Source organism: Chlamydomonas reinhardtii, chromosome 2, assembly GCF_000002595.2.
Source record: "Chlamydomonas reinhardtii strain CC-503 cw92 mt+ chromosome 2, whole genome shotgun sequence".
Lineage (NCBI taxonomy): Eukaryota > Viridiplantae > Chlorophyta > Chlorophyceae > Chlamydomonadales > Chlamydomonadaceae > Chlamydomonas > Chlamydomonas reinhardtii.
Genome location: NC_057005.1, coordinates 3,688,550 through 3,700,540, shown reverse-complemented (window position 1 = coordinate 3,700,540; position 11,991 = coordinate 3,688,550). Strand labels below are relative to the sequence as shown.

Below are 11,991 nucleotides of genomic sequence, written 5' to 3'. Positions count from 1 at the left end.
CCTTCGCGCTCAAGTCAGCTTACCTGCTCCGCTACTGGCGCCATCGTGCTGCCTACCTCGCACCGCACCTGCGTACGCATGTTAACATAGAGGCGCTTTAATGCAGCATACTTAAATTCCGCAGCATCGCTGGTATCCGTTGCAATAGGAGAATCAAGAATTGCAGCATGGATGACTGTGCTGGGTACACCCTGTGAACTCAGGAGCTCGAGGGGGGCGCCACACGGGTGTGTCGGGGCCTTGGGGGGCGGGCTGGACGTCCTGGCAATTGGCAGGCGTCCTAGCCCCTGTGAGCAGCCCTCACCACAACCGCACCGCGGCGCGCTTGCTGTGCTCTCGACATCATGATTACAACCTGAGATGATGTGCGGTAGCTGCGACTCCGTCCACGCCCCCGCCGGTGCCATCAGAGACGAAGACACTCGGGGTGGAATCCCCTTCTCCGCAGCTGCTCCTAGGACAGCCCCCATCGCTCAGCAACCACCCAAACTAACTAAACTGTTGATGCTGGGAAACAATGTTCCTCGCGCTGCCCTGCTCGCGCCTCTCACAGCGCTCGGTCCGCAGACACAGCCAATCCACGGCTGTTGCCACATTCACAAGGACACACGCCCTTTTCTGTGACCCATACCGCGCTCCTGTCCATCTACGGTACCAGCCCAAAAGCACCCCCCCCCCCGACAACGTTCTCCCTGGGTCTGGCCCGCGGTTGTTTGGGGGCAGGAAACTAACGAAATCCACCGGCATCCACCAACCCGTCGCCAGAAACATGCACACCAGAGGAAGAGATGCATGTGATTCCGGCGCCCAGACAAGTTGCATATCACTCTCTGGCTGTCCCCCAATACACAACGGCACACACCGCACGGTCACTTTCTCAGGGGTTGATCGGCTCTTCCACCCATGTCACCGCTGCTGCACCTTCGTCTGCCGGCACGGCCGCTGCCTCCTGCCGCCGGTACAGGAATCGCTCGTTGCTTTTGAGCTTGAGCTGCTCCACCTCGTCCACGTGAAGCACCACCAGGCAGAACGTGTCCAGCACCGGGTCCTGTTCGACAAGGGTTTATAGAAGGTGCTGGTCCGTCACTGTCCACGACTAGCACCAAGCGTGCGAGCACGGTACCGGCCAGGGCAGGTACCGGTATGGGCGGACGCCAGGCGTGGACGCGTATGGCGACTGTAGCGGGTAAACCCTACACAACTCCACGATAACCCCGCAAACAGTCTCTGGCTAGATATCAAGTCCTTTGACTGGCGTTCCTGCTACAGCGACCCTGTTCTTAGCGCCCCTGCCAGACGGTGCACAACCTTTGCGTCGGCGCCCCAAACAGAAAACGCAAACCACAGGCCTGAACCCACCTTGGGTCCCGGCGCGGGGCAGTCCCAGGCCGTGGGGTCTTCCAGGTGGCGGGGCAGGCCGGGGTGCGGCCAGGCAAACTGCTGGCGCCCCGGGTCTGACATGTTGTGCCATACCCGCTTGCGCGCCTGCCGAGCACAATGCAGGGTCCGGTCGGGGTGCGAGGCACGCAGCTGGGCAAGGTAAAACTCGCAGATGCACTAAGCCGGCTGCGTTTGAGCGTTTCCACCGAGCCGCTCAGCCGATCAATGCGCACCCACGAGCGCCCGCATTGGGAACCCTGGCCCCTCACCCCACACCTACACCCCCGGGGCCTCGCCACCAACCCAATCCTTGGCCCCGCTACCTCTTGCCCACGGCCGCTCACACCACACGCCCATGCATCCACGGTATATGCGCCCTCCTCGCAACCCTCCGGCGGCCCCCTCTTACCGCCTGCATGGCACTGTCTGTGGATGCGGCGTCCACAATAGTGAGGTTGCCCGAGACGCGGTACTGCTCACGCGTCTCCGGGAAGTACCAGGCCACCTCAGCAGCCGGGTTGACGGCCACCTCACCCACCTGCCGGCATTTGTAGAAGAGCCTTCAGGACTAAGATACACGCTTGCACGATGGGGGGCAAGAGCATCGCTATACAGACCTACAGTCCTAGAGGCTTGTGCGGCACCAGGCCACCAGCCAGACGCCGTTTACTAAGATTGTGCGCGTGGATTGCGGGCAGCTGCATGCATGCGACAAAATAGGGCCCTCAAGTTCGTGCAGCGCAGCCTCAAGCTGAGGGCTCAGCGGCATCAGCTGCCCCTGTGAGGCTGCCACGTACCCACAGCTGCACGGTTCATGACGACGTCATTCCGAGCCCCACCTTCCGCGATCGGCTGTCGGTTACAAATGTCAGCGAGTCATCATCGTCGCTGAGGAACCCACGGAAGACGACTGTCCGGTTCGCGGGCCGATTGTCTGGGCGAACCGTCGCCAATTGCACATAGCGCGAGTTCGCGAGCCGCTTGTTCTGTGCTAAGCTCTTAAGCAGTTTACTCCTCCAGACCGGAATCGTTCTACCAATCGTGGCAGCCTCTGCGGCAAGAGCCATGTTTGCCTGCGCAAGCAAAATGTCACGTCGACAAACGAACCTCGCAAATTGTCACGTCGGGTTATAATTAGTACTGAGTATTTGCACACATAAGATGCTCGCATCAGTGCTTGCGCTGGACTGATGGCACGGCCACCATCCGGCTTCCCTCTCCTGACAGTGGGCGCGGCCCGCAGAGAGGTCACGCCGTTCACTCATCCACCAATGTGCAACCGCTCATGCAATCATTAGCACACGCAGCCCGTTTTATTCCGGAAAGGCAGTGCCGGTCTCAAGCTCGTGTTGCAAACCACACGGACATCCTAGCAATCGCCTGACTCCCCCCACTCCGTTCCCGCCTCCACTGCCAGCGCCTACTTATCCAGCGCCGGCGGCGGCGCCGCGCCCGCCTCCAGCGCCGCCTTTGCCGCGGGCGTGCCCATCAGCGCCGTGTGCTCGATGCTGTACACGGCCGACTGCCACGGGTTGGATCGGCTGCGGTACATGGGCCGCAGCACACACTCGATCCAGGTTCCCAGCGCCACGTCCTGGTTGGCCAGGCAGTGCAGCTGCGCGTGGAGGCGAGGGAACGGAGGGGGAAGGGCAGCAGTCGGCAGGCAGATGTGCCGCAGTTGCGCGGCACAGACGCAAGCCGGGGGACGTATGTCGCGCCTGTTTCCGATTGCAATCTCGCGACCTTATCAGTCACTGCCTATCTGAAACACGACCGAGCTGACCTTTCCAGAAGCTGACCGGTTACACCCGCATCGTCCCACGTGCAAAGGTGAGCTAGCGCTGACCGGCCCTCACCTCATCCGCCAGCCGCTTCAGCCGTTCTGAGTCGTCTTGCAGCGGTCCCCACCAGGCCGCACCCGCCTTCGGCTGCCCCTGCCGCTCCTGCTGCCCTTGCTTAGATTTCTGCTGCTGTGATTTGGACACAGGCGACGCGCCCTGATCCGCCTGCGACTTCCGGCTCCGGCCTTTCCGGGTTTTGTCCCCGACCTGCGCCTGCGACATGGCCGGCGGCTGCGGCTGGTCCTTGGCGCGAGCGCGCGTGCGCACGCCGCCTTCAACTACCGAGGCCGTGGGCGTGGGTGGCTCATCCTTCTCAAGCGACTGCTGGCGCAGCCCTTGTTGTTGCTGCTGCTGCTGCGTAGGCACGCCCTCGATGGCCGGCATGGTCGCTGCGCCGGCTCCGCCGGCCGTGGGCGCAGGCGGCGGGATGTGCCAGAGCAGCAGGTTTGCAGCGCTGCCCACCGCCACCGCCCGCAGCGTGGCTGTACAGGGCAATTACACGAGAGAGTGGGAGCCACTGTTAGCGGTGCTCGAACCACATCAGGGCATGGATCTTTACGCACATGTAGCTCGCCCGTGCCAGCAGCCCCCCGGCCCCGCCCCTCCGCACCATGCATGGAAATCCCCCGGCAAGCGCACCTGTCGCGTCCTGCAGCAGTAGCGCCAGGCCGTAGGAGGAACCGTTGCCACTGGTGTCCAGAGCGCTGCCAGGCTGCGTAACCAAGAGGTTATGTCAGTGCCCCTTTTACGGCTGTACCACAACAGCCTATCGTTCATACCGTAAGTAGGGATGGTTATGCCGGGCAGGCAGCACCGCCACAGCCTGCCCGCAACCGCCCGCCACGGGTATGCCCCTCGGCCCGTGCTGCGCGGGTGCGCCCGCACGCGCCCTCACACCACCTCACCGCCACGTCCGCATGCAGCTGGAACAGCCCGCCCGCCATGACCGCCCGGCGCAGCCCCGCCTCGTCCGCCGGCCGCAGCGGCGCCCCCGCCGGCGGCAGGCCGGGCCTCAGCACCGCCATGACGCGGGCCAGCACGCGCGCCGGCGACACGTCACACGTGGCCTGCTGCAGAAGCACCTGCGCAGCGGCAGCAGCGGCAGCCACACAGGGATACGTTGGCGCTGCCCACCGCATGACATGCAGTAACGGCCCGCATGACAAGCTGCAAGCTGGTGCGCACCTGCCGCAGCGTCTTCACAGGCAGCGACCGCCATGAGCTCGGGTACGCCCCTGCGCGGCACCGCAAACACCACCCCAATATCTCTTCAATGTCGCATGCATTTCAGACGGTGACAGCGGCATCAGGGCAGCGAGGCGCACAGCTGACACTTCACACGCCTGCGGCGTACATTCTGCGGCGAGCTAGGACCTCTGTCAAGCCCCGAATTGGCAGTCCTCCTCCAGCTGTCATCGATTGTAGGCCCACGTGGGACTCGGGACCTACGTGCGAGCAACTCCTCTGGATTCGGGGGTGCAAACAGGTGGATCCGCTCCCGTATGCGGTCCCTGTACTCCCTGCGAAGGCAGCATGAAGGGACGGCGCGCCAAAGCACGACACATGTGTTGCCGCATTCGGCTGCGGCGCGCCCCAAAGCGAAGCCTTGCCTGTCCTTGGAACGCCAGTCTTTGTCCCCGAAGTGTCTGGCCCTCCCCTGCCCACTACTGCTGCTTGCGTGCGCCTGCCAAACCGCCCAGTGCCGCGTACGCCCACGCCGCAAATACCCGTACTGCAGCCCACAGCCCCGCAGGCCACGCCCACAGCCCCACAGCCCACAGCCCCACCCCAGCGGCCCACTCACGACAGGCCCTTCTGCATGTCCTTGGCGGTCCGCAGCACGTAATGACTGCCCGCCGTGAACACCAGCTGCAACTGGCCCTGTGGGTCCGCGTGCGCGTCCGCGCCAGGGGCGGCGGTGTGGCGCACACAATCAAAGGTGGGAGGAGGCGCTGCGGGCCCATGCGCCCGGGCGGGCGGTGAAGACAACAAGCAGCGGCCCAACCGCACCGCGCTTGCAACCCGCTTGCGGTGTGGCATACAATCAAAGGTGGGAGGAGGCGCTGCGGGCCCATTTACCCACCCGGGCGGTGAAGACAACAAGCAGTTGCCCAACCGCACCGCACTTGCAACCCGCTCGCGGTGTGGCGCCCCCGGCTGGCCTGCCCCCGCCGCCCCGGACACACACGTGTACTACGCACCTGCACGTATCTCGGCACCACATTCTTCAGCTTGATGTAGTCACCGGGTCGCGGCAGCGCAGACCTCTCCCGAGCGCCACCCGGTCCTGTCCCCGGCCCGGCTGCCGCCGCACCGGCTGCACCGGCTGCGCCGGCTGCGCGGGCAGGCGCCGCACCTTTTCCGCCTGCCCCAGCCGGCGCGGGCGACTCCAGGGTAAACAACTCCGCTGGCAGCACCACCGGCACCGCGCTGCCAGCCTGTAGGCACCGGCAATTCACGGTACGGTGTTGGACAGGCATCCACACATACACACACACACACTCGGGCCGTTTCCTGGACCTGTCACGAGCGCCAACTTTGCAAACTCGGCATCCCAATGCAGGCAGGACGCGGTGACTCACGATGGGCATCTCGTCCGGCTGCAGTGCAGCGGACAGGACCTCCCAGCCGGCCCCTGCTCCTCCCCCGGCACCGCCGCCGCTGCCGCTGTCGCCCAGCTGTGCGATGGAGGCCAGCGGCATCAGCAGCCGGCAGCGGTCGGGCGGCACGCACGGGCCAAACTCAGCGTCCGCGTCCTCCTGCTGCCCCTCCTCCGCCGACACCACCTCCGCACCACCGGCAGCGTGGCCTTGCGGCCGCTGGTCAGCCTCCTCGCCGGTGTCGGCGTCGCGCTCCCGCTTGCGCTGCGAGCGCCGCGGCCCCTGTGCAGCCCCCCCGCCCGCTGCCGCGCCCCCTCCTGCTGCAACGGCAGCTGCGCTGTCCGCTGGCGGCGTGGGTTCGGAGCTGTAGCTGGGGGGCACTGGGGCGGTGTCGGTGCCGTCCCAAACGTGCAGCACGTAGTGGTCCGGGTAGCGGCTGAAGTCTACTGCGAGCACCTGAGAGAGCGAGGGGCACACACACGCACACAAACACGTATTCCGTTCCCTTGCGCTCTCTAACACAAACACACGTGAGCGCTGCACTTCCAAGATAGCAAGTGTGGGTGGCTGGAGCGACTGCGGTATGGGTGAAGGATGGGTGTCTGCAGCAAATTGCTGGAGGCAGCGCTCCACGCAGTCCATGCGCCAACAAGCACATGCGAGAGTCGAGCCTGACACCAGACCCACCCGGCAGTTGACGTCCACTGGCCGTATGGGTCCGGGCAGCATCCGGCCCGTGATGAAATCAGACACGGGTGGTAACATGGCACTCAGCCGCATCAGCACCGGTGAGCCGCCGCCTGCTGCAAGACACAACAATAGCACGTGCAAAGGCCATGCCTCTTACGCTTAGGTAGTTGTGCATGTGGGTGGGAAACCCGTACGGCGCAGAACTCAGACATGCTTGCACGTGCAGCATTGCACCCATACGCTGAAGGCGGCTCATGGCGGCCGACCACACGCACGGCACCGTCGCGGTTAGCCGCGCACGTACCTCGGGCGACGGCGCCCGCTGCCGCACCACCGGCTGGCGCTGGCTGTGCCTGTGCCGCGGCGACTGGCACTGGCAGCTGCGCCGGCAACATGCCCTTCCCCAGCCAGTCCCTGAGCGCGCCCACCCGCTGCATGTCCACCTGCGCGTGGCGCCGAGCCGGGGTCATACAATGTAAGGTGGTTGGCACGCACGACTTGAATGGCCGCCTGGCCTGCGTCCATTTCTTGCTCAGGTGCTCCTGAAAGCCCCCTCCCTCTGGTCAATCGCTGCGCCACTGCTTCCTTGCATGATTGCGGCTCTGCTATCAATGCCACGTCGTGGAACGCGCCCCAGTTGCCGTTGCCGCGCCTTAGCTCCCACCTGAAAGGGCGTGTCCCGGCCCTGCGACTGCATCAGGGGTTGCGCCGGGTCCTGCCCCGGCGCCACTTGTGACGGGTACACCGCATACATGTCCCCATCCTGCGGCGTCCTGGCGGGCCGTACGCGCACTTGCAACTGTGTACTTCCCGCAAACTTGTGCTTCTGTACGGGTGCAGTATCGCACACGAAGGAAAAGGTACAATCACTGAAGCAGCTGTTGTCACGGATGGGGCGCTCAAGCGGACAGCGTGGTGGTGCACCCCAAACGTTACAGCCCAGCTCTTCAACGGTGGAGCAAGTCCCACGTCCGCCGCCCGTTTCCGGCCTTGCCTTGACAGTGTGCAGGCACAGGATCTCGGGATATTCTCGCCGCCCCTCCAGCCTCGGCAGCAGGTGGGGGGCTGGTGCGTAGACCTGGCAGGTCACAGTCTCGACTGGCGGTTCCTCGGAGTTTTGCTTCTTCCAGGGCAGCGTGGGGTCGCGCAGTTGTAAGAACACGAACACATCTTTGCCGCCAGCTGTTGACCCCATAACGGAGCTGCCACTCGCGATGACTGCGTACACGCTGACTACGCTGCCGAATGCCACGCCCGGCCCTAGCATCTCTGCCAACGTGACCACGGGCGCTCCAGCACTTCGGGTGCTGCGCGTAGCCATTGTGGCAGCCACTGGGTCAGGAAATGGGCATCAAGCGGATTGGCTGGGCTGTCAATATGTAAGCAATTTGAAGTTCATAGCTAAAGTGTTCCAATGACAGGCAGAAGTTATGACAGTTATCATAGTGCGTGTTGATGGATAAGCACAATTTCTTACCCCGGCCAGGCAAGGTGAATCAACCACAGGCCCCTCCAATGTCAATGATCGATCGTTTCTCGTCTGTGTTTCTCTCTCTCTCTCTCTCTCTCTCTCTGGGAGAAGTTCTAGGCATAACCACATCAACCCAACACTGAACTCACTCATACTATCGCTCCTCACAGACTCCGCTCTTACAAGCCTTCCATCGCACCCGCACGCAGCAACACGCAAGCCGCCTGGCAATTTACAAATATGTCAACATATTCTGTGCTAGCGCTAGCTGCGCTGGTGCTACTGCTATCCGGCAACCGGGCAGTCGATGCAGTTGATGCCCCGGGCCGCGAAGAGCAGCCCTGCGCGCGGAGCTGCCACACCATCAACTGCGGTGAGCGCGCCGAACGATCTTTGGGCGCGATGAGGAAATGGAAGTGGAGGCTAATAGCATGGGCTGGTGGTTTGGGACACGGTTGGCCTGTGGTCTCCTAGCTGGACGTCGTCCTGGCACACTACGACCCACCTCCCTCGCCGCCCCTCGCACCAATGGAGGGACCTGCATGTATGCGCAGACAATGTCGGTATCCGATATGGCCGGTTCTGCGGCGTGGGCCACGGCGGCTGCCCTGGCGTGAAGCCGTGCGACCCCGTGGATAAGTGTTGTCAAAAGCATGACCTCTGCGTTGAGAAGGAGAGGTGAGTACTGGGCAGCGCGTGTAACGTGCTACGTACAGCGCTTGTACACAGCCATCGGAGGTGGGGATGCCCTTCTCAGCCGGGTCCGCAATGCGCCCTCGCGGGTAACGGCGCAGGCCTAATGGCGAGGCTCTGAAGCCCCGTAGTCGCCGCCTGGTTTGCAGATATCTTCAACTGTTGCCTGTATGGGTTGTTGGTGGCTTGCCAGTTGTCACACACCTCAATCTATGTGTGACGCTACCTGCAGCGTATTCTCGTCCAAATGCCACAAGCGCTTCCTGACATGCCTAGAGAAGCATAAAGAGAAGGACCATGAAGGTGAGCATGAGCAGGTTTGTGCAGTTGAGTTTTGCAGTTTGGGCAGAATTGGACGTGGCTTCCAAAGGACACGAACATTACTCTATTGCATCCCATGCGGTTGCTGGCATGTGACTGAAAGATTGCGAATGTGTATTTCCCCCATTGCCACCATTACCGGAGCAGGCTTTGCGCCCAACACGGTACGCAGCAGCTTGGAGTGACTTTGAGAGTGACCGATAGTTGGGCATTGGTCGCTTATTGTCCCCGTAGGATTCCAGATTGCGCATGTACCAATGGCAGCGTCTCGCTTTAATGTCCTGCTCTGCCTTCTGTAAGATAGTCCTCTCCTGTCCATGTTGCGCTCGCGCCTGCGCCCTGTCCCCGCCATCAACCACATTGTTTCCTGCCTACCAACACCCTCGTGCATAAGTTGCCATAATACCTGCCGGTCTATGCTTGCAGTGTCCGTACAGTGTAGTCATCCCGACAATGAAGGCCGGAATCGAGATGGCCATGATGTTTACGGGCGGCCTGGAGGAGCTGTAATGTCGTGAGCTGCGGGAGGTGGCGACAATGCAACTGGGGGACAGTGAAGAACTGTGACCTGGTGCATCTCCTAGGCACGCACGCGAGACATGCATGTGTAAACCGCAGTACTTGCAGCAGACAGCAGAGTGCACAGGGAAGACGTGAGTGGGAGCAGCAGAGGGGCACTGTGTACGCCGGCAGCGTGGCGGCAACCGCCCCAACTCCTAACGGACGACCAAAAGTGATTGGATCCATGACGGTATTGTAGCCAACTGATAACGGATGGCAAGGGAGCTGCCGCAGGTGATCTGGGGGGGTTGCTGGCAGTTGGCGCGGCGCGCTACTGGGAGCGTGTAGTTGCGCAGGCGGCCGGCTGGGAGCACGGTTAAATATTTATGGGTGATTTTATGAATGGCGGCGCTGCGAAGCTGGCTGTTGGCGTGGCGCACGATTGGAAGCCTGTAGTATCGTGCGGTAGCATCTGGGAAGCTGCGTGTGGTACTTGTGTAAAACTCAGATGAGGTGCATGGGGCTGGCTCTCTTTCCATGGGTGCGTCTGGGCTGCACACGCGTCCACACGGAGTGCACTGAAACTGGCGTGGCGGGGTGGCGCCAGCCGTGCCCGCCGCGCCAAGGGGCCGCTGAGTTGTGCTGAGCTGCACTGGGCTAGACTGGGCTGCAGCGGGATGCATGGGAACTGGCGCGCGTCGGGGCGGCGCCAGCCGTTCCCGCCGCTACGCTCAACGGAAATGCAGTCAAAATCCAACCTAAATTGACACGAAATTCGAGCGAAATTCGGGGGAAATGGGAACCCCGGGTCACTTTGTCCCCGGGCAACGCCACCACTGGTCATGGCGGTTGCATCAGCAGGTTGGGGCGGGGCCCAAACGGGGCGCTGCTTCGCCTGCTGGTGGACAAGTACGCGCACATGGCGGTGTACGTGGACGAGTTCGACACATCACAGGCAAGATGAGAGCAGACGGGTTGGAATGAGTAGACAGGTGGTCAGGTGGACAGGATGGGGCTCGTGTACAAGTAGCCGGGTAGCCACCAAGGTTTACACTGTACTCCTGCCCCCTCCCTCCCCAGGTGTGTGCGAAATGCGGGCGGCGCTTGCTCGGCGACGGGCAGCGCTGCCTGCAGGCGGTCGTACCATGGGGGGGCTGACGTGCTCACCAAGTCCAAGTGTGCAACCACTGCGGGACGGTGAGGGTGAGTCTACTTTGCGGGCGGGCGGCTGGCTGGGTGATGGCTGGGTGGCTGGGTGACGGCTCAGTGAGGCTCAGTGGGGCCCAGTGGGGCTCAGTCGTGGGCTCAGTGGGGCTCAGTGGGGATGACACGTGGATGACACGGCTAAGTGGGTGAGGGCTCAGTGGGGCTCAGTCGTGGGCTCAGTGGGTGATGACTGGATGACGGCTGGGTGACGGCTCAGTCGTGGGCTCAGTGGGACTCACTCACTCTACCCTCCCGACGGTGCAGGGACGTGACGTCAACTCCGCAACCAACATCCGGCACGCGCTGGTGGAGATGCTGCTGGGGCTCAAGCGACCTGCATCGCTGCAGCCTGGCGGCGGCGGCGGCAGCGGCAGCGGCAGCGGCGGCGGCGGCAGCGGCGGCGGCGGCGGCAGCGGCAGCGGCGGCGGTGGCAGCGGCGGCGACGGCGGCGGCGGCGGCGGCGGCAGCAGCAGCAGCGGGGGCGTGTGCGCGCATCTTGGTAGCGGAGGGGGCGGGAAAGGCCAGGAGGAGCTTGAGGAGGAGAGCGCAGGGCCGCCCAAGAAGCGGCGCAAGCGCGCAGGCTGAGGAGCCGGCTGGTGTCTAGGTAGCGGTCCGCGGTGGGGCTGGCAGGGCATGACACGTAGTGTGGCTGTTGACACTTGTGCTGCAGTCCTGGCTGGCTCCGCTCTGGTGGTGTGACTGCTGGGCACCTGGTTGGCTTGCCCCTTCCCCCGAAGGGGGAGGGGCAATAGCCATTGCGGTCGCATCGAGTTCCCGCAGCGGGGCCCTCCCGGTTATTCCAGTCGCCGTAGCTCCTCGAAGCGTAGCGTAGAGCAGAGCGGAGGACTACACCACTGGACAGACACACCCCCTAGGGCACCCCTCGGGCGGCCGGGCGGCGAGACTCTGTCGCGCGGGCGAGACTCTGTCGCGGCGAGACTTTCTGCAGCTTTTCACTCACACGCGGGTTTCGCGCACGCCCTCGGCGCAGAGCGATAAAATACTGTAAAAACGGGCGCAAAGGCTCCCGCAATTCCGGCAAAACACGAGCGCAGCGGGCGCCCGAAAGCGTGTGAGATTCAAGCGCTCTCCGCACGTTAAACGTGCTTTTACAGCGCAGAAATATGATCAGTGCTAATCTATATTGCAAGTCTCGCGAAACTCTGGCAAACACGAGCGCAGCAGGAAGTTGCGTGCCAGGTCTGAAGCCTTATGGCTGTTCTGAGAACAAACTTCCGATCGTGGGGTCGGGATGGGGGCGAAAAAACAACTTGTTAAACAACTCATC

At 63.1% G+C, this 11,991-nt stretch overlaps 4 protein-coding genes across 5 annotated transcripts; 2 read left to right on the top strand and 2 right to left on the bottom strand.

Annotated features, from left to right (window-relative positions):
- Window positions 1-336: 336 nt before the first annotated feature.
- On the bottom strand, window positions 337-2,165 carry CHLRE_02g095100v5 (uncharacterized protein). Its single transcript, XM_043059565.1, has 4 exons — window positions 2,073-2,165; window positions 1,790-1,918; window positions 1,360-1,485; window positions 337-1,048 (listed from the first exon to the last, which is right to left on the bottom strand). Exons 1-4 carry the CDS (start codon window positions 2,082-2,084, stop codon window positions 878-880), a joined length of 438 nt encoding a protein of 145 aa, XP_042927249.1. The 5' UTR covers window positions 2,085-2,165; the 3' UTR covers window positions 337-877.
- Window positions 2,166-2,213: 48 nt separating this feature from the next.
- Window positions 2,214-7,965, bottom strand: CHLRE_02g095050v5 (uncharacterized protein). Of its 2 annotated transcripts, none has more exons than XM_043059518.1 (13): window positions 7,506-7,965; window positions 7,176-7,337; window positions 6,816-6,954; window positions 6,509-6,621; window positions 5,804-6,277; window positions 5,423-5,659; window positions 5,026-5,102; window positions 4,671-4,741; window positions 4,407-4,456; window positions 4,127-4,303; window positions 3,861-3,933; window positions 3,237-3,703; window positions 2,214-2,995 (listed from the first exon to the last, which is right to left on the bottom strand). In XM_043059518.1, exons 1-13 carry the CDS (start codon window positions 7,830-7,832, stop codon window positions 2,801-2,803), a joined length of 2,562 nt encoding a protein of 853 aa, XP_042927247.1. In that variant the 5' UTR covers window positions 7,833-7,965; the 3' UTR covers window positions 2,214-2,800. The 2 variants fall into 2 exon arrangements, with proteins under 2 accessions (XP_042927247.1, XP_042927248.1); XM_043059519.1 differs by having other exon boundaries at window positions 6,509-6,624; window positions 7,506-7,945.
- A 124-nt stretch (window positions 7,966-8,089) lies between these two features.
- On the top strand, window positions 8,090-10,010 carry CHLRE_02g095000v5 (uncharacterized protein). Its single transcript, XM_001699805.2, has 5 exons — window positions 8,090-8,355; window positions 8,537-8,660; window positions 8,908-8,978; window positions 9,144-9,160; window positions 9,423-10,010. The coding sequence occupies exons 1-5, from the start codon at window positions 8,223-8,225 to the stop codon at window positions 9,504-9,506; spliced, it is 429 nt and encodes a 142-aa protein (XP_001699857.1). The 5' UTR covers window positions 8,090-8,222; the 3' UTR covers window positions 9,507-10,010.
- A 245-nt stretch (window positions 10,011-10,255) lies between these two features.
- Window positions 10,256-11,724, top strand: CHLRE_02g095154v5 (uncharacterized protein). The gene is made up of 2 exons (XM_043059616.1): window positions 10,256-10,452; window positions 10,968-11,724. Exons 1-2 carry the CDS (start codon window positions 10,417-10,419, stop codon window positions 11,286-11,288), a joined length of 357 nt encoding a protein of 118 aa, XP_042927246.1. The 5' UTR covers window positions 10,256-10,416; the 3' UTR covers window positions 11,289-11,724.
- Window positions 11,725-11,991: the final 267 nt, after the last annotated feature.

Coding starts and splice junctions, on each gene's coding strand:
- CHLRE_02g095000v5 (XM_001699805.2), top strand. CDS start 8,223: ATGTCAACATATTCTGTGCTAGCGCTAGCTGCGCTGGTGCTACTGCTA. Junction 8,356..8,536: donor CTGCCACACCATCAACTGCG/GTGAGCGCGCCG, acceptor ATGTATGCGCAG/ACAATGTCGGTATCCGATAT. Junction 8,661..8,907: donor CTCTGCGTTGAGAAGGAGAG/GTGAGTACTGGG, acceptor CGCTACCTGCAG/CGTATTCTCGTCCAAATGCC.
- CHLRE_02g095050v5 (XM_043059519.1), bottom strand. CDS start 7,832: ATGGCTACGCGCAGCACCCGAAGTGCTGGAGCGCCCGTGGTCACGTTG. Junction 6,955..7,175: donor GCCGGGACACGCCCTTTCAG/GTGGGAGCTAAG, acceptor CGCCACGCGCAG/GTGGACATGCAGCGGGTGGG. Junction 5,103..5,422: donor TGGTGCCGAGATACGTGCAG/GTGCGTAGTACA, acceptor GCGGACCCACAG/GGCCAGTTGCAGCTGGTGTT.
- CHLRE_02g095154v5 (XM_043059616.1), top strand. CDS start 10,417: ATGGCGGTGTACGTGGACGAGTTCGACACATCACAG. Junction 10,453..10,967: donor ACGAGTTCGACACATCACAG/GCAAGATGAGAG, acceptor CCGACGGTGCAG/GGACGTGACGTCAACTCCGC.
- CHLRE_02g095100v5 (XM_043059565.1), bottom strand. Junction 1,486..1,789: donor CAGACAGTGCCATGCAGGCG/GTAAGAGGGGGC, acceptor TGTGCTCGGCAG/GCGCGCAAGCGGGTATGGCA. Junction 1,049..1,359: donor GCCCCGCGCCGGGACCCAAG/GTGGGTTCAGGC, acceptor CTTGTCGAACAG/GACCCGGTGCTGGACACGTT.